At 35.2% G+C, this 20760-nt stretch overlaps 1 protein-coding gene across 3 annotated transcripts in view; it reads right to left on the bottom strand.

The window, feature by feature from the left end:
* The window catches only part of CalpA (calpain A), a 698286-nt gene that overhangs the window by 599120 nt on the left and 78406 nt on the right, over positions 1 to 20760 (bottom strand). The window contains exon 1 of one of the 3 annotated variants that reach the window (XM_090376656.1): positions 12494 to 12627. The exons of the other annotated variants lie outside the window; for them this stretch is intronic. Coding sequence (XP_090232782.1) covers positions 12494 to 12541 — 48 coding nt within the window. The 5' untranslated portion in view covers positions 12542 to 12627. Of the gene's footprint in view, positions 1 to 12493; positions 12628 to 20760 lie in introns of those variants that run through there. 3 annotated transcript variants of the gene reach the window in all.

A 20760-nucleotide genomic window follows, 5' to 3' on the forward strand; every position in this document is an offset into this window, starting at 1 on the left:
AAAAAAAAAAAAAAAACAACACAACATTATTAGAACATTTTGGTCTACCCCTTAATTATTCACGCATTCGTCTATGGAAGAGAAATGGGAGAAAATAATCCTACTTTTTTTTTTGTACACTGAATTTGATCCTATTGGCTTGAAGCATGTACTTCAAATGGTTTTGATTTACCAAAAAATATTCGTCAGACAGCAAAATAACTGCTCGATTTTATTTACAACTAAATGATTTTTGTTCTGATTAATAAAATTTGTTTCCTCGTTGTTTTGATTAAACAAAATATCAATATTATGGATTTTGACATTTTGTTGTTTTGATTTACAAATTTTGATAGTTTGTTGTTGTAATCGCGTTTTGATTTACAGATTTTGTTTATCTTATTTGTTTTTATTTACAAAAAAAATTGTTTTGTTTACAATAAACATATTTGTGAGACAAGATAACTGTTCGATTTTATTTAAAAACGAATATATTTTTGTTTTGATTAACGAATTTTGATTCAACAAAAACATCAATATTACAGTTTTTGATAGTTTGTTGTAATTTTGATTTTAACATTGTTTGTTTTGTTGTTATTTGATGAGTTTTGATTTACACATTTATCTGTTTGTTTTGATTCACAAATTTTAAATTTGTTTTTCTCTACTTTTTTTGTAAATAATTTTATTTAATTTACAAAAATTGTTAATTTAAAAAATTTGTGTTTTTTTGAATAGTTGTTTCGATTTATAGACTATTTGCAAAATTTGACAGTAATCTATTTAAAAATAGAGAAAATAGATATGACCTCTATTTGTTTTTAATAAATAAAAGTATTATAAATTTTTAATAAAGTACTATAATATAGTAAAAAACATCGATTTCTCGTAGTAAAGGCGAATAAAAATACTTAAATTTATTTAAAGTATATATTATAATTTGTAATAAAAAATAATTTGTTTATAATATTATCATAGAATTATTAATAAAAACGGCAATTTCCAGATTTTTCTTTTTTATTTTGATAAAAATTTTGGTATAAATTAATCGCATGATTTTTGTATGAGTGCTTTAATAGCATAGATTCGTTAAGCCATTTACAATATCCATTTCTTCTAAACTTTCTTATTTAACCTTCTAAACGACATTAAAATAAAATTTTATTTTATTTACTGAAAATAAAATTTTCTTCTCACCTTATTTACGTTACATAACATGGATTGTCTGTGTAAGTTTGACAAATTTAGTGGCAAATCTAAATTTATTTTAATCAATAAACTCGTGCTTGTACTATAATCACTAATTTCTTAAAACAAAACAGTTTCATATGGATTATTATAAAAATTGTGACATCTTTAAATCAAGTTATAATAGTTTTAAAATTAAACTTACCACTTCTCAACGGTAAATTAAAAACTAAAATAATAAAAATACAATTGAAATTTGTATTGAAATTTAAATTATATTATAATTTATTAATCAAAAAAATTGCATTCGTAGACTTGTCATAGAATAACCAATACAAAATAGCCAATTTTTAGATTTTTTTTCTATTTTATTTTGATAAAAAAGGTTTTGCACTTTTTAGTTATAAAAATGTATCAGTAATACCTTGAAATGCTGAATTTTTCTAGATTTTGGTTAGTGCCATAAAAGCGACATTGGTTTTGTTTTATCACAGATTTTTCAATTACGTCATCAAACACGTCATGAAAACATCAAGAATAAAACAAAAACATTAGTGTTAAGTTAAAAATCTCAGTGGTAAGTTAAAAAACTAAAATAATAAAAATACATTTGTTATACCTTTAAATTATATTATAATTTATTAATAAAAAATGCATTCGTAGACTTGTCATAGAATAACCAATAAAAATTCCAATTTTTAGATTTTTTCTATTTTATTTTGATAAAAAGGTTTTACACCTTTTAGTTATAAAAATGTATCAGTAGTAACTTGAAATGCTGAATTTTTCTAGATTTTGGTTAGTACCATAAAAGCGACATTGGTTTTGTTTTTATCACAAATTTCTAATTACGTCATCAAAACATCATGAACAATTGGGTTTGTTTTTATCACAGATTTTTCAACACGTCACGTCAAAGACGTCATGACCAAAACATTACAAATTTTAATTATAAATGTATCTTTGTTTTATTTTCAATTAGTAAATTATAAATATTTCTATTATACTTTTGTACTACATAAAGCCATTTATTACTGAATGCAATTGTTTAATGTAACCTTCAATTAGTCTTCTGTTAACTACGTACAGTAATTGGTAGCTGGAAAGCACGAAGATGTCTGTCTAATTGTGTACTGGATGTGACCTACGTGTAGAATAATAAGCATCCTGAGGGATGGTAGATAAACTTCTCCCACTCACAATTCCACTGTCAACAACCAACTATCGTACTGTGCGCAATACTTCTGTATCGAGTACTCGAAATGACCGCCAGCTCGCCGAAATTAAATGATAACAAGGAAGAACTATAGGGTGTTGTCATTAACAAAGCCGACACTACGCTTATTAACAACGCACCGTAGATATTTACGCGCACGGTTGTTTATATTTCCTGACTTTGGCATGTTATAAGTATAGCTGACAAGACCTATGCAAATTCAATTTACAGCTGGTTTAGCAGAACAATCTAGTTGAAAGGGATGCTAAATTGGTTGCTCGTCATATGGAAACGGTATTATATACAGTGGGTGGATAGATAAAGCTCCCCTCAAACGACGTGCGCAGTATTGTTCAGTAAAAATTAACTGGTGTGAAGCTATATGCATATTTCGGTAGGCAATTTGCATTTGATATATTGTGCAAGTTGCGCTTCAATGGAAAAGATGCGTTGTTATGACAACGGAACGATGCATAATCTGTAATCTGGCGATGGGTATATAAAGGCAAAAAGCTCATCAGAACTCTGAATTGCTAACAGAAGTAGTTTAAGCGCTTATTTTTACTTTAGAAGATGGGATTTAAGAATTTTATATTCTAGTGGAGATGAGGGAAGAAATGGCGTTGTACTCGTACAGACGTCCACACTTTTTATAAAGTATTATAATATAGTAAATAACACCAGATCTTTGCTTTTGGTTGTAAAAATTAGTTAGTAGACTCAGTGCAGCTGTAAATATGCTCATAGAACGTATTTCTGCTCCTGATCTGTGGGATGATATTCACTGGAGGACCCCAATCTGTACTCCTCAAGTGACTCCTTCCCTAACCACCAACAGAAACAGTTGTACATGGCTGACAGATTTCTAATTTTTGGTCAGTGAGTGTATTACTAAGTCTGCAATGTTTTATGCACAAGTGCAAAGACTGTGTTAATAGTAATTTAAATAAATCATGTAATTCCTCGTACTTCTGCGGTTGGTGTAGTTTACCAAATAAATCTGTTGATCTGTAGCAGAAAATGGTTTTATGCAATGAAGGAAGAAGACCCGTTTGCACCAATTCCAATTTTGAAATGCAGTTAATGTGCTTTCCCCAAGTTTTCTCTCCACTATTCTCAATTCGTCAAACGGATGAATTGGAAACAGTGAAGAAAAGAACGAAAATTCATATTGAGATTATTTTGTGATAGTTAAAATATCCAGTAATATTTAACAAATTGGTTGCGCTAACCGGACCTAGGAGGCTTCAGAAAATTGGATTGGATTGGATAAAGCATTCCCAGATCACCCTCTTCCAAATAAATCAACAATAATCGTTTTTGGGAGACAAGTGGTGTCACCGATAACATGAATTCTGGCCGACCTTTGATCTTCACCGATTGAACATTGATACAGTTTCTCAACATTCATTAAAGTCTGAGAAAGCTTTCTCAGAACAAATACTATCACATGAAGTGCAGAAATCGCTAAAAATCTCCAAGCTGCGTTTATTTAATCCAATCGAAACACCCTTTACGCATTTCAAACATAACTTGGACATCTCTTCTCCTTAATTAGTTAATGTTTAATAAAGCATTATCTGAAATATTTAGGAAAACATTATCTGATCACCGATCGAATTTCCAAGAATCAGTTAACGAAATATTTTCTGTTCATAATGGAACTGCAAATTGAATAATTTAAATACGTGAACACACCTCTGTAATTCGGCAGTAGTGAGGCAAAATAGAAATTCATTGCTTAGGCACCTATCGAGTGAGAATTAATGTGTTTTTGGGGGAAAGAAGGGTGGTGGTAGTGAACTGCAATTAATAACTGCAATTAATCATAGTTGACACGAATAATCAACTTCCCTGTGAGTTTATTGTCGAGACAGACACTAAGCGGTGTGTGGAGAAACTAATGGATGGTGGAAGCACAAGTGGGAAATGATTTTCTCCATTAAACAGCACATTCTCATTTAAGGACAAATTTTATTTTATTTCAATTAAGGCGCGATTTTAAAATTTTCCTATTAATAAGGTTCCTAATATTGATGTCACAATAAAAGCTCGCAACCGAATACAATGCAAATAATTTTTTATTACCGCATTATTCATTATATTTATTAAAATATAAATATTGAAAGACTGAGCATCTCTTTTTTATAACTATTCATGGAATTCCATGCATTCAATAGCTTTTATGATTTTTCCAAGTGCATTCCATCGGCTTTAATTAAGATGCAATTGATGGACTTATAAAATCCAGTGAAAGCAATCCTTTGATGGAAACCTGGAGAAAAATTTCTCCTTTCTTTCTAAACGTTTTAATAAAAATTATTCCAGCGGAAGAAATACTGAAGATAAACGCATTCGTATGATGCTAGAGTAAAGCACTGGTCCTCTTTGCCAAGATTTAAGAGAGAGAGATGTGCAATCATCTTACACATACATGATAAGCTAATTAGTTAAACAATTAAGATAATTAGAAGTACACTTTACCTCCAACAACTAATTAAATTAGTGTTAACAACTGCTGCCATCTATTGGACGGTTGGGTGAGGGGGTACAGTATTGTAGACTTCAGTAAGATGGTTTTTCCTAATCTTTGGACATCTCTGGAATCGGATGACTTTAGTTCATGACCCCTGCGCACTTTAAAAAGCTTGGGGGTGGCGTGGAGTGGCGGAGGGATTAGGATATTTAGATAAAGTGGAGTGCCCGTAGACTGAAAGTAAGATAATGGAGAATTTAATATTATATACACTTGTTGTGTTTTATTTCCGCGAATTATAGAAAATCGATGCCTAAAGACCAGCTGCCTGGCCCTATGTCTTTTCCTCCTTAAAGCAGAATGCAGTTTTCTCCTCTCTAAGGAAAAGACGTGTCACAATGTTTCATTGAAAGAAGAAACAAAAAAATCAACAAAAGGAGACATTTGTGAATTTTGCTAGCGAGATAAAACGGAACAACATTTAGCGTAAGTGCAAGTCCATGTCTGTGGGAGAGACAATGGGTCCCTAGATGAACAAACAACCCTAGACGGTTTAGGTCGAACGAAATGTCTCCCGTCTTTTATCCATTGACAAACTGCAGAGGAAGTTAGAAGCGCGGGTAGCTCTTTCTGTGCAAGGTTAAACAGATGTTATGCTATAGATTATACGGAAATCTCCTTATTTTTAGGAAGTCCAACAGCCAGCGAATTTGAATAGCGTTTAGTTAAAAACGGAAGAGTTAATAAGCTACTTACAATTTAATATCCCATTTATATACAATTTTTTTGATATTTTAAGTAAATAAATAAATAAATATACTCTATTTTAATTATCCCTTGCGAATTACATTAATTTTTTATCTATTTCAAATTTTTTGTACTAGATATTATTTTGCATTATTAATATATGCAAATATTAATTTAAGTAGATATGATACCTCATTCTAAAAACAATCAAAAGTCGTAACCTCTATTTGACCTTGTTGTATATAAAATGTGTGCAATGAACCATTTGCCACCTCTATTTGACCTTTCTTTCAACAAAATGCGTGAAATGAACCATTTGCCACCTCTATTTGACCTTTCTTTCAACAAAATGCGTGAAATGAACCATTTGCAACCTCTATTTGACCTTTCTTTCAACAAAATGCGTGAAATGAACCATTTGCAACCTCTATTTGACCTTTCTTTCAACAAAATGCGTGAAATGAACCATTTGCAACCTCTATTTGACCTTTCTTTCAACAAAATGCGTGAAATGAACCATTTGCAACCTCTATTTGACCTTTCTTTCAACAAAATGCGTGAAATGAACCATTTGCAACCTCTATTTGACCTTTCTTTCAACAAAATGTGTGAAATGAACCATTTGCAACCTCTATTTGACTTTTCTGTATACAAAATGCGTAAAACGCAACTATTTTTGCCCCTGTAAAGGTAACATATGTGAAATACTGCCAAACAATCTGCCCATGTAGTAAAACTCATTGTGTTAATTTAAAACGTTAGATAAACGGTCCATAAATAAATAAGCCTCGTTACCAAAATATCTTATATTAAAATTGTACTTAAGAGAAAAAAAGTAACTTCACCGGAAGTTATAATCATCTTTATTGTTGTAATAACCAAAGAAGTAAAGATAGATTTGATTTCAAAGTTTTAATTAAACCTCTACGAAAGAGTCATGAAACGCACTGAATGAGACATAGTTACAAAGGAGGATGGCGAATAGAAGAAAAAAATTTTATCTTGCAGGATTTGAAGGTAGAATTTTCCGCCCCACTTATTTTTGTTTCACTGCCTCCGAAGGAAAGTGATGATTGTTTGTAACGTGTTGCCTCAACCAGCATTTTTTTAAAACTTTTTTTTTTTTTTTTTGATTCTGTATTTGAAATTGGAAAGTCAAGCGATAGCGACAAGTCTTCGAATGGTTTTGAAATAAATTATTTCGTCCGAATGTGGAAAAGAAGATTCCAGTATCGATAAATATCTCTGCGAGTAATTTCTCCACAAATGTATGTCCAGCGATTTTAATCATTAAAAGGAAATGATAGTAAAGGAAATAGTTTGTTTTGAAGTAAGTTATATTGTATGAAAAATAATTCTCAGAATTATTTTGGTTTAAATTTATAATAATTCACTCACACTGTCACAATCAAGTGATACCGATTTTGATGAAACCGGGATGAAAATCCTTGTTAAAAATTTTCCTGGTGGGAATCTACTTATTCTGGATTGTAAATGAAAACTTTATAAAAAGAACTGATGGCCGATTGAAAGAATTTAAACTTCGAATGTTTAAATTCTTTCAATATGGTGGACTTTTCTATTCACGTGGTGGCTCCTTTTCAATTTGTCCAAAACTGAACAAGCATCCTTAGTATTTTGTTTAAAGGGTTGTTTCTGTTTAGAAAAAAAATCAGTATTTTTGTGATTTTAAAAAAGAACATCCTTTTACATTTTAAAAAAATATATTTTTATATCGCCTCTTTCTGCCCGTGTCAAAGAACCTTTTCCTTGTCACATCCATTTATGTAAATTTTTTCCAGCCTACCTTTCGAGTTTTTATTCTTTAAGTACCATTCGTGTCCATAGTGATTTCTTTTAGATGTATTTCCAATATCCTATTTCTTTCTCGTCATCTTTCCACAGGACCATTATTCAAGTTTGACAATTGACTTGGAACAGTTTTGTCTACTTAGGTGCAGTTAGAAGCATCCAAGATGTAAAAAAAAAAAAAAAAAAAATATGACGAATTATCTATTGACGTCGGCCACCAAGCCATTCACCTTTAATCCCTACGGATGAAGGAATAAGGGCGAAGAAGGGAAAAGGAAATAATCCGGGCTTCAAGAATGTCAGTGGCCACTTTCTTCTATCAAGCTGACTATCCTATCCCTTCTTTGCGAGAATACCCTGTTGCCATGGAGATTAATTCCGCATGTGCAAGGTTGGCAGACTGTCTCTCATTCGTTTCAGACTCCTTCCTTCTTTCTTCCCGTGCATTTTTCTTCCCTCCCCCTCCCCTTAGCGAAATAGGGAACTAGAATTGGCTACAAGTTAGTGTATAAATCATAGGCAAGCAAGACAGGTCGCACAACACGCGGGATATTCATACAAAGTGCATCTGTTATTGTAAGGCAGAGAGACGTGAGGCAGGCAGACATCCTCCAATAATGCAGTGACACAGTAGCCATGTCACTGTCATTGCCTATCTATCACGATTCCTTTGTGTTGAGACAACGTCGTCTTAACGACTGGAGGCACGTGGGACTTTTGCTTCCCCCCTCTACTTGAGACTGCGAGGAGAAGGTGGAAGTACATACGTAGGGACATTGAAATGGCCCAACGATACCAAGAAGTCTAACTTACTTCCAGACTGGTAAACAAACAGAGAGAGAAATAAATAAAAAGAGTGTAGTCGAAAACAGGAAAGCAGAGATCGAAAGAAAGAGAAATTAAACAGAGAGAGATGGATGGATAGATAGGTAGAGAGATGAACGATTTTTCTAGTTCCTAATCTCGAAAAATCGGTTGCTGTAAATCGACCTTTCTTGCACCTGCGAGATTTTCAGGACGTAGACTAATGGGTTTTCAAATGCGATTCTTTATGCACAGTCGTGACTCGTTCCAAGTCATGGATTGGTCAGATTTATACAACTCGCACGATTGAATACTTTATTTTTGATGTATTTCTCGATCCATTCCACAACGTTGACTGCTTCTGCGATTTTACAAAGTGCGAAGAATTTTATTTGATGCTAAGAATTTGTGTCGGGTGACATTCGTGCCGAAATACAAATAAATTCTTAATGTACTCCTTTCGGTACTCCTAGAGAGGATAAATGATTTTCCTAACTCGTGTCTCCAATAGAATTCAATACATCCTACGTAGTTGGTGTGATCCGCAAACTGTCCACGATTTCCTTCACCATCTTTATTTATTAGCGATGTTTGGAGTCTTGGGAAACATTTAATTGTCTGAAAGATTAAATCATCTTCTATTTAACACTGAAAGCGATCCATGATCGAAACTATAACGCAGTTAGTTCAATCATTTCTACCGATTGCGTTAATAATCGAAGATGGAGGATTACGTCTGTTCTCCTCGCATCTGTACAAAGATGCAATTATAGTTGACACGAAATCGATACCATCTATCGTTCTTGCGCTTTTGTATCTTTCGCTCCTCTCTCTCTCTTATCTTTAATCCCTTTTATTAGACAAAAATAACTGCTGTAGTCGACATCTCTCCACTGTTTTCTTCCTTCTTCGTATTCCATGACCTCTTTTCGATTACCGCCTGGTTTTCTGCCTTTTCTTGCTGTCGGCGTCTGTCTCCTCCTTCCGATGCATTTATATGATGAGATGCTCTCCATCTGTCTTTGTCCTTGACACCATTTTCCTTTGGATGATCAAATAAAGATGCCTACATGGCGCCACTAACAAAATTGCGATCCCACTCTATTGGAGTAAAATTTCTTGAATCCCGACGATTTTTCCCCATTATGAATCAGAAGAGCAAGTTTAGGCGTTTTGTCGTTAATTCTCTCTCTCAATATTTCTCCTTCATTCGCTCGCTCTGTTTCCATACTGTCTTACGATGATTTTCAATGACAGCGAATGCCACAAGAGGTCTCTTGCAGTCATTCAAAAGCTCCAGAGTGCAGTCAGTCATCACTATCACCTGCAAACCACACTTACACGAACTTGGGTCTGCTGATACCATCGCAAAAGTCCACGAACAAAAGTCTTAACGATCCCCCTTTCTTTCCCCCGGTGTGTTTCCGACACGTAATTTCCTGTCACCAGCCTTGGCGAGGTTTTCGTAATCATGAGAAACGACGTATTCTGTCTACATGGCACGTTACAGCAGACGATAGAAGCGGGGGAATGAATGTGCCGTTTCGAACGGAAGTTCAGTCACGTTCAAGCAGCGCACACTGCACTCCAGTGGACTCCCAAGTCGCGTTAGATCCATCGGAAAACAGGAAACCAAACTCTGAATTGGTCTTTTCGGAAGTTTTGTTTATTAACCCACAGGTGCAAGACTTTTCGTCCCCTGATACGAATAACACAAAATTCGTATTCGCCCCCGCAACTTTAAAGAGGCTACAAATTCCCGCCAGTTGCTGAGATGACGTAAATGCAATTTCCGGTTCCGGATTTTCTTCTCTTGTTGATACCCTGATCAGTGAGACATACAAATCCTCATTTCCTCTTTCCACCTGGATTGTTCGATCAATCTGCTGAGAGCGTGAAGGAGAAAACAATTCTAGAATCTTAATTTCGGTAGAAACTTAGGTTTTCTGAGGATTATTAATCGTAGAAAACTTTTCTAGTGGCCGTTGAACTTCATAAAGCGTTCGCGCTTTTTTTATGAACCAAAATATCCAATTTAGAATGGAGTTTGATGACTCTGGCCCTCATTTCGTTAATATTATTCACCGCGATGGAAGTTCAGACCCATCCCAATATTAACATACAAATATATGCCCTTTGTGACGTTGCCAATATAAATGAGGAACAGTTGTCAGTCTACATGAATCACAGATGACTGCACATACGTGTATAGACCCATCACTATAATTGCTTCACCTCAACTTCCCGTGTAGTGCTGGCGAATTACTGACTGCTAACTTCCGCCCTGTTTCATCTGCCCCGGCTATCTTGTCTCATTATTCAACAGCTGCAGATGGTGGTGTTTTAAAATTCAATATTTTTTTAAGAGAATCCATCTTCGAGGATGGGTTATTTTCGATACTGCCTCTGGTCTGATGTCAGATTTATCATAACCAATACTTGTTACTATTGATTGTACCCGAATAAAATGTTTTTTATCGGTTTGGTTCTATTTTTCTGATGGTAAGAAATATAGACTCTTTTGTGGAGAAGAAATAGATATCAACAAATTATCAATCGAACATGAAAAACCAATAAACTCTAGAGAAAAAAATCTAGACATTCTTTGACTAACATAGACATAATTTAGATGCAATTTTGGGAAGGAATTTTCATTGGATTACGTACAAATACAGCCCTAATGCTATGCACAACAAGTGGATGAAAATCCTTGCTTATTTTAGAATGCCCAAGTAAACATTCAATGATTTGCGCAACTTTTAGAGATACTTCATAGTGCAACCAGGGCAACTCTTAAAAAAAATTTGCCATAAATTGTCCTGGTTGCACCAGGGAAGTTCAGGAGTTGTCTATATTTCCATCAGGAGTTCACTATTATCCCCTTTTTTCGCCATGTTAGTTTACGATTTTCCCCAGTTGCATCATAGAAGTTGACGAAGCTCCCCAGGTGCACCAGGAGTTGTTTATGTTTGCACCATGGGAGCTAACAATTTTCCCCTTTTTGCGCCATAGTTCACGATTTTCCCCAGTTGCACCATGGAGTTCATGATTTGCCATGGAAGTTCACAAATTTCTCAAGTTGTACCATGGAACTTCTCGAGTTTCCCAAATTACACTGTGAAGTACTTTTCTTCAGAGCGCAACCAAGAAAATTTTTAATAAGTTAAAAATATATTATTAAAAAGTATTTTAAATAAGAAAAAGATTTAATAAGAAAAGAAATATTATGCATTTAAGGTAAAATCTAATTTCTTCACTTAGTTAAATACGATTGTTGAATAGAATGAATAAAAATAGCAAGCCTCTGTTAGTGATTAGGGTACGCATTTTCGCGCTCGATCTCTGTGCTCTATTGGCATCTCTTCAAACTTCCAGTCCACTCCTCTGATGCTCATTGGTGCTAACTACAATACTTATCTCTAGAGGCACGAGATAGTTGGGATGATAGGTCCACTTCATTTCCGAAACAAATAAGGGCTTCAATAGTACTTAGCAGCGATCGTGATAAATTTCCATCATGGATTATTAACAGTTCATTGTGTGCAAGAATCCTTGATTTAGAAACTCCAATCACATCTCTAGCGTACATCATCTCTCTCTCCCTTTACTCATTGCTTTGCCCATTCTCTGGAGGACAAAATGAACGGCAAAGCCGTCAATACCATGCACGTGTCGCCTCATCCCGCCTACAAATTTCCGATTAAAAAGGTCGAAGTTGGCAGCTGCTTGGAAAGAAATATTTTCTTTGAGATTTTATCGAGCATCTTGGAGAAGATCCGTCTCTAGAATTTTGATTATTTTCTACCAAATCTACAACTTAAATACCACCCAGATGACATCTAAAAATTTAAATGAGTCCCATCCATATTTAAAAAAAAAACAGTAAAAGAACCCATGGTCCTCCTAACAGCATCTGTGCGATGTTCAACCCATTTTCCTAACCAAACTACAAAGCTCTTTGGAGTTTACGATATTTTGATTTGCAATGAATAAAAGAAGATGCTTTTGATAAATTGTGATGGCATCAACAGCTATCGTTGATTTTCAAAGATTCAACGAGGAATATCGGTTGTGTACTTAAGGAGTTGAAGAGGTTTTCCATTGATGCGCATCCGGGACCCTAAGTGGAGAGAATTTCTTTAGATGGTGTTTAAGGGAGTGTGACAACACCTAAGAATCTGAATATGGAACGCATGCAAGTGAGAAGACGACCACAATCACATCACAATGGGGTTGAAGCGTGCTTATAAGGGTACGATAAAGACACTTACCCTGTAGATGGTAACGGAGGTACCTTTTCTCTCGTAAGTGTACGGCATGATCAGGAGAAGCAGGTGCCGGTCCTGTCGGCCAACCAACTGCCACAAACCGGGAAGTGTGTCTCTGATATGACGAAGCCGAACCACAGATGGGACCGGAGTATATGAACAAAGCCTCGAACCCAGTACGCAGCTAACAACTATGTTAGCGCAGTGCGGCCAAATCGATATAACGAGGTAGTGCCGGAGAGGGTGACGTCATCCTGACGCGCTTTTATGACTTTAATGCGAAGGTTCGAGACGCTTTTGCCGGGTGGGCGGGTCGGAGCATAACCACGTGCCGTTGTTGTGTGCGATGTTCAACCCTGCGTCGCTAAGCACATGGAATTTTCGGTGCCTGTAAATAATTGTTACGTACCACTCTGGGTGGAAACGCGTGCATCCAGTCCGCGCAAAGACCGGGGGAGTGTGCGCGCGCGTGAAATTAGTTCTATAAATGAGGCTGACACGCACGCACACGCGCACACACACGTACAATGGGCTGGTGGCCTTTGACGTTATCTTATCGTTTGGTTCTTGTGTCTTATCTTTTGGTGGCATCCAATGTTCTGTCCCGCGGACGTGGTAATGACATCGGTGATTTGTGCACAGTTGCGAAATTAAACAAGGCCACGTGATCTGCTGGACAACAACAACAGGAACACAATAGGGTGGAGAGAACGTACAGCGTTTCTCCTCCTCCCCTACACACGCACGCACACACACAGATAGTGTGGTACCGACGGAATGACACAATCAGATAAAAGAGTGAGTGAGGCAGAGAGAATGAAAGCTGACTAAACAGAAATGCAGAAAGAAGAGATAAGCAGCGGGAGAGAAAGAAGGGTAGAGAGAAAGAGACGAAATAAAAATGTAAAAAGAAAAGAGCGGAAGTGTAGTTAGGGAAAACAGAAAGCAAAAGAGAGAGAGAGAGAGAGAGAGAGAGAGAGAAAAGAAAATGGAAAAAGAAGGAAAAGGAGATACGAAAACGTAAATTTTGTGGTGTTGATTTTTAAAGATTTATTTATTTTTATTTATTTTTTTTTTTTGTGTGTGTGTTTATAAGTGTGCAATGCGCATGCTCAAATATAGTGGCTTGAGAGAGAGAGATAACCAAACTGAAGATCTTTTTTAAAGTACAAGAGGTGAAAGTGAAACTAAATGATAGAATGAAACGTAATAAACAGAGGAATGACGAATGAAAAAGAGAAGGTGAAAATAGCAGAATGGCAAAAAGAAACCAACAGAATGAGAGTGATTGGAGATAGAAATTTAGGATAAAGAAAAAGAAGCAAGGCTGAGGGAGAGGAAAGGGGTAGAGAGAGAGAGAGAGAGAGAGAGAACAAGAGAAAGAAGGGGAACAAAAGGAAGCGGAAAAAGAAATATGATAGATAGAAGGAGAACGAAAGAAGGTTTAAAGCACAGAGGGAAAAGCATTAATGTTGTTATTTGTTGTTATTTGGTTTTTAGGAGCATTAGCAACTAAGGCCATATTGAAAAGCATTAAAGAAAAAAAGAATGACAAACGAAAGAATGCGAGTGACTTAGTGAAAGAAAGAGAAAATATGAGAAAAAGAAAGTACAAAATCGAAAATATTAGAGAGAGAAAGCGAAAACGTGAGGGAAAGAAAGTAAGGAGAAAATATGAGAGAAATAAACTAAAATGGGAAAATGTGAGGGAAATAAAGATAGAAAGAGTGAGAGGTGGCGAGGACAAGAAAGAAAAACCGAGGAAGAGAAAGGGTGAAAGAAAATAAGAGGAAGAGTGAGAGTGAGCATGAGAAAGAAAGGACGAGTGACGCGCGCGAGAGAGAGAGCGAGCGAAAGAGAAAGAAAAAAATATAGAAAGTGAGAGTAACAGAAATAAAGTGAAAGCGAGAGAAAGAACGAGAAAGAGGGAGAAAGAAGGACAGAAAAAGAGCGAAAGAAAAGAGTGAGCATGAGAAAGCGAAAGAAAGTGGCGAGAGAGAGAGAGAGAGAGAAAGCGAGAATAAGAGAAAGAGGGAGGAGAGAGAGAAAAAGAATAAAATAAATGGCAAGGACACAAAGTTTTGGTGTTTTCAATTGCGCATCAATTTTTTCAAGAGGAGTCGTATTTCGTGCGCATGCTCCTTGAAGGCTGTACAAGAAGCAGATGACAAAAAGCCATTGCGGATGCGAAGGGCCTGTTTTGTATTTTCGGGGGCCACAGACAGCCATTAGGAGAAATTAATTTCGTTTGATATGCCGATGCAGCGCACCATTACGGACTGCACAACATCGCCACGGGTTTGGAGAGCTTCCAAAACTTGATAAATATCGTCTGCCAGCGGGATACGTGTCCGGACATCTCCTCGCTCACATTGTTATACGGACGAAACGACCACACATCGAAACACTATTACTATTTGCAAACACTTAATGGACGATATGACTTATTGTTCACGCGCGCAAAGAAAACATCTCGCCATGGACGCGTGCGAGAGAGAGAGAGAGAGACGGATGACCACATTTATTCCCCGCTACGACGAAACCGACACTCTCTTTACACTCGCATTACGTACTTTTAAGACACCAGCGAAAGAAGCGCAACCCCCCCCCCCTTCCCCGTTAATGAATGCGTGCTCGGGTGTCTAATTACGGAGCAGCACTCGCCGACTTCGTTTACATCGGGCTGCCAACAGAAAAATGTCTCGCGACACCCCCGACGGAAACTTCGTATCGATACTCGCCAGCAGCGAACACGGCGCCATGATCCTAAAGAGATCTCTCCGAAATACCGAATGCGGGCCTACAGTGGGTGCAGGAGGGGGAGGGGGGGATGCGGATCACAAATGAGGGTCGTCATCACCGACAAAGTTGGCATCATAGCGTTCTTATCAATAAACAATGGAACTTCCGCCAGCTGCTGCTACTTCTACGGGCGACGATCATCGATTGTCGCTTCTTCTTCTCTCCCGCTATTTTTCTCACTCTCTGTCGCTCTCATTCTCCGTCTCCTCTTTTCGCTTCCCGTTCGTACTCCCTTCGTTGCACGTAAGTAGCCAAAATGACCCGACTGCCAACAACACAAACAAAATATATTTTAATATAATAATAATTATTTAATATAAAATAATATCCCCCCCCCTCCTGGGTCTATTATTTTTTAATTTATTTTTTTATAATTTTTTAAGTGTCACGTGCCAGTTTCCTTACCGTTATTTAGTATTTTGATTTATAATTTATGGTAATTATTGTTGTTTTACCACAGAAAACAAATAAAAATCTTAAATTAATTGGACCAAATAACGTAAACAAAATAAATTCATTAAATTTAAAATATTTAAACAGTTTAATAAAGTAAATAAATTATTGACTCCTACGCAGCCAAATTTATAACTGCATGATGTGACGTCACAATACGTAATAACTTTAACTAGCAACCATCCACAACAGTTCCATATAAACAGTCCCATTCCTTACTAACAACACAAACAAAATATAATATTTTAATATAATATAGTTTAATAATTATTTAATATAAAATAATAGAACCCTCCTAGGTGTATTATTTTAATTTTTACAATTTCTAAGTGTCACGTGCCAGTTTCCTTACCATTTAGTGTTTTGCTTTGTAATTATTGTTATTTTACCACAGAAAACAAATAAAAATCTCAAATTAATTTGACCAAATAACGTAAATAAAGAAACTGGTTAAATTAAACTTAAAATATCCGAATTATAAAATTAAATTATAAATGTATTTAAGTTTTTAATTAGTAGATAGTTGAACTTAAAATTACAACAAATTCCTCAAAAATGGCTAATTTGATCCAAAATAAAATTAATGGCTCCTAGGCAACCAAATTTATAACGGTGACGTCACGATTACGTATTAACTAATTAAAAAAAAAAGTGATCCAGCCAGCTTTACATCTAACAAAAAAAAGGTGTGTAGAATTTCATTCTATTTAATACTTATTACACTTAAAAAAATCTAAAATACTTTATTGAATTTAAATTTATATTTTATTTTCCAATATGTTTAATAGAAATATTATCCAAAAACTGCGAAAAGAGTTTTTTCTTTAATCTTACAAATTCATATGAGTGAGGTAGGAGATAAGAATCACATGACTAGCAGATCCACATTGTGTAAATGACGTCATGGTAGAGTATAATGGCACATCTACTTCATCAAAACATTTAGATTTAAAGCTTCTTATTACGCTATATAAATGTATATCGTAATGCGGCAATGAGTTCACATTTTCTGTGAACTTAATCCTTCTAAATTAATAGCATTTTCCCTCTTCATCAATTAAAATTCTTTGCACAAGCACTGTAAGTCATTCTACCTTTTCTCCTTCACCCACACAAATGCTCTACGTGTGAGTAGTAGTTTAGCACAAGTGGTTTGACTATGTTGAACGTTGACATATAATTAGAAGCCGGAACAAATGACAACAACAAAAAGAAAAGAAAAAAGCAACAGCATGTGTGTGGAAACTTTTCATTGCCTTGGGATAGTCATTAGTACCTCTGCATGACACATAGTCCTTGACATATTCAATACATTGCGTATGTAGATACATGAGGCTAACTATTAAACTTAGTTAGTCCGTTATGCACACATAAATGTGACGTAATTGTCTTGATTGCCCGCAGCCAAAAATATTATTTTAAAAAAAAAAGGTGGTTAGAAGTTTGTGCAGTTTCGCTTTCGGAACTACTGAAGCGAATCTCGTTTTTCAGGTTTTCCCTACTGGGCATGCGCACTTTGGCTTCAATATATACAAGATGGTTTGAAATCGCTTCGTGTTGTCACGCACATCACTGAAGAGTTCTTGGGTGGGCCTGCAGCTGGTGACAAGCGGTTGATTAATTTCACTTACAGAATTACAAACGCCACTGAATTGGAATGTATTTTTTTCCCCTTTTACTGATCTCCCAATCGGGGTGGTTTACGAGCATGCGCTGTAGCACTCCAGAGGCTGAGTTGAGTCATCCTCTGTGTGCTGATAGTTCAATGTGAATTAGGGAAACCCATACCTTTTTCCTGTATGTCAGGAGTTTACAACCCCTTTCCTATACTTTTTGATAGGTTAGGTGCATTTGACAATATAACCGCTAATAAGAATGTTATTAGTGTCATGTAATAATTTTTGGATTTTCGTGTTTAATTATTAAAATGTAAAAAAAACTATGTATATATAAAGTGCTTTAGCATCTTGAGGCTCTAGCCCTAAATGCGCCTTAGTCTTAATGTAAAAAAAATTAATAAAATAAGACTGTAAACATAAACATTCATAACAAGAATTAAATACTATTTCGAAAATTGCGCCGGGAACTGTTCTTGCAACCCACGAGAATCAATACGGCCCAAGGGCCTCTAGTCAAAAAAAAAGGTTTTATCTTGGCCCCTAGCCAAAAAAGGTTGGACGACCCTGCTTATGTTGCATGCTAATTAGAAGAAGTTCGTTATAAAACTAAATTCTCTTATAATATTGTCATGGGAAGGTTTGTCGAGGATTCATGAATGATATAAGGTTCAAAGTGCGATCTCAGTTAATGCTTCAAGTTCATATCGCTACTTATAAGTGAACTTGGTTCCTTTAATCTTTTTTTTTTTTGCTTATATTTATTTTATTATTAATTTCACTACTGATAAACACAGTTTCTTTTATCTACCTTTATCTGTTTTGTGTCTGTTGTCCTATTTCCTCTATTTGTGGAGTGTTATCAAAATAAAACAAGGAGTTGGTTAAAAAAGAAATAAGCAAAACTAAAACAAATCTACTTACAATGCCCAAGAGGCCATCATTCTCTAAGCAGCTTTTCTTTAAAACGAACGGCATAAATTGTAAAAATAATAATAAATAAACAAAAACTTCAACCACATAGAGAAAACAGAAAAAGCCAATCTACAGGAAACATTGCGCATGCGCAGAAATAGGCTGATTTTACTCCGTTGTTTGTTCAAAAAAATTGGAAATAGGATACACAGAATTATTCCTAAAGATATTTTAAAACAGACTTTCTAATGCTATTTTGCTCTCAGGATGTTGTTACCAGAAAAACACAAAATCAAAAATAATTACAGGAATAGACAAGACTTAATTTCTCCTTTGGAAATAATTCCAAATGTTTACCTCTTATCCCTATATCTATCTGAATCAAAGATGGCAGCTAAATATTTATTTTATTTATCTATAATTATTTTGGAAGTGATAAATATTACTGAAATATTAAAAGATTCTGAAAAAAAATTAATATTTCACACCAATTTTTTTTAAGGTTAAAAAAGTGGAAAGTTTAATAGATGAATTGCTAAATAGTTAATATTTGCTAATTGTACACGACTTCTAGAAATTTTTGCACTAGTGGATGAAGGTATGCAACATTAATGTGGATCTATTGAGTTCTAAGATATGGAAGTTTTGCTCATTTAACGAGAGAGCACTAAATTCTTCACTTTTTTTCCTGGAGCTAGTTTACAGTTCACTTTATACGGGAAAGGGGAAAAAAATGCTTTGCTGAAAGCAATAACTGATAAGATAGGAGGATATGGAAAAAAGATATGAATATTTTATCCGTTTGCTGGAGAAAGTTTCGCAGTTAGTTTTAAATTCTTCGAGGCTAAGAAGAGCTGATGAAGAGAAGGAAATTGAACTTAAACATGTGCACCGTTTACAAGATTATTACCATTAGACCACATACAGCCATCGCACATAGGTTAAAGAAGAGCTAAACAGTTATGGGAAAGTTCTTAAGGACTGAGAGAAGGGGAGAAAATTTTGCACTTTAAAAGTGATTATTAATGATGCCTGGTTTAATGAAAACTTCAGCTTGTAGCAGATTTCGGAAATGAAGATAGAAAAACTATTGCCAGATTTCTAACATCGCTGGCTATAAATATTTACAGGATAATTAGGGATAATTGAAGTTTATGTGGGTATACCGATCTTTTATCTTTCTTTCTTTCTAGAGACATGATCGGCTGATGACGAGTATATCCACAAACTGTGGAAAGGAATAACCTCAAATTTCTAGGTTGCTTGCGAACAGGTGAAAACGTTGGGTTCTGTTATGTATGTATTCACAGCGTATCTTCTCACTGAGCTTTCACACAATTTCTCCTAAATTATATGCAAGTCACGGACATAATTTTTTCACAATAATTCAGTTTTGCGTGCCATATTATTCTAAAACTAACAACCCGTCTTATTTTGTTTTCTAGGTAGAAGAAAACTTCACAATGAGCATTCTATTGAGTCCTTCGTTGCTTACTGGTGGAAAAAGAAACAGGGTCAGTTAGTTGCGCAGTGGAGGGAGAGACTGTTACCAAGGCTAATCATAGAAAATTTATAACACCAAGAAATAGCCTTAATCCTCACAGAACGGGAAAAAAAACTTACCTTTGTAACGAGCTGCCCTGGCATTGCACTACTTTCAACATATTGCCTTAACTACATTACAAATTTGAAAAACTGATTTTGTGTACCGCATGACAGCTCACATCGAACAACTGCGTGTTGCTGTATAATGAGGGACCAGTTAGTGCTGAAACAGGCTCATATCAGTCTCATCTTTCAAACAAAATGGCCAATTAACCTTTTAGAGAAGCGTCTGTTTGAAAGTAGTGCAATACCAGAACAACTTGTTGCAAAGGCAAGTTTCTTCTGCTGTGAGAATTTAAACTTTCACATTATCTGCGCAATTTAAATCCTGCTGGCCGAAAAAAAAAAAAAAAAAAAAAGCAGATGAAAGGACAAGATAATCCTGCAAGAATCTTATAAAGACAGAAATGTCTCTTTTTTTGAATGGATTCTTAAAGAATTGCTTTCTTAATACTTCAGATTTGCAAAATTTGACTTTTATTGTAAAACATTTTATTCTTAATTTTACACAGTTTACTGTATAATTATTTAAAGTCTACAAATGGTGATTAATTAAACCTGTTAATGCCATTCTGTCAGTAGAGAATTTCTATTTGTGTAATAAAGAAATTATAAGCATAATTTCCTAAATGAATAACACATAAAATTTAAATAAAAATATTTATTAAATAATAAAATAGCACTGGCCACTTGGACAAACAATTTAGTAGTGCGAAATAGTGCGTCTTATTTTGTGGCATATTTTTCTGACAAAGCACTGTATATTTATTCCCAATATCTTGTGAGCATTGCCTAATGAAACCGAAATTTTTTTGCTATTATTTAAAAATTAATAAACCATCACATGATCCTGCTCGCGCACACCTCCTCACATAACGG

Source organism: Mastigoproctus giganteus, chromosome 6 (assembly GCF_048544385.1).
Source record: "Mastigoproctus giganteus isolate SK-2022 chromosome 6, ASM4854438v1, whole genome shotgun sequence".
Classification (NCBI taxonomy): Eukaryota; Metazoa; Arthropoda; class Arachnida; order Uropygi; family Thelyphonidae; genus Mastigoproctus; species Mastigoproctus giganteus.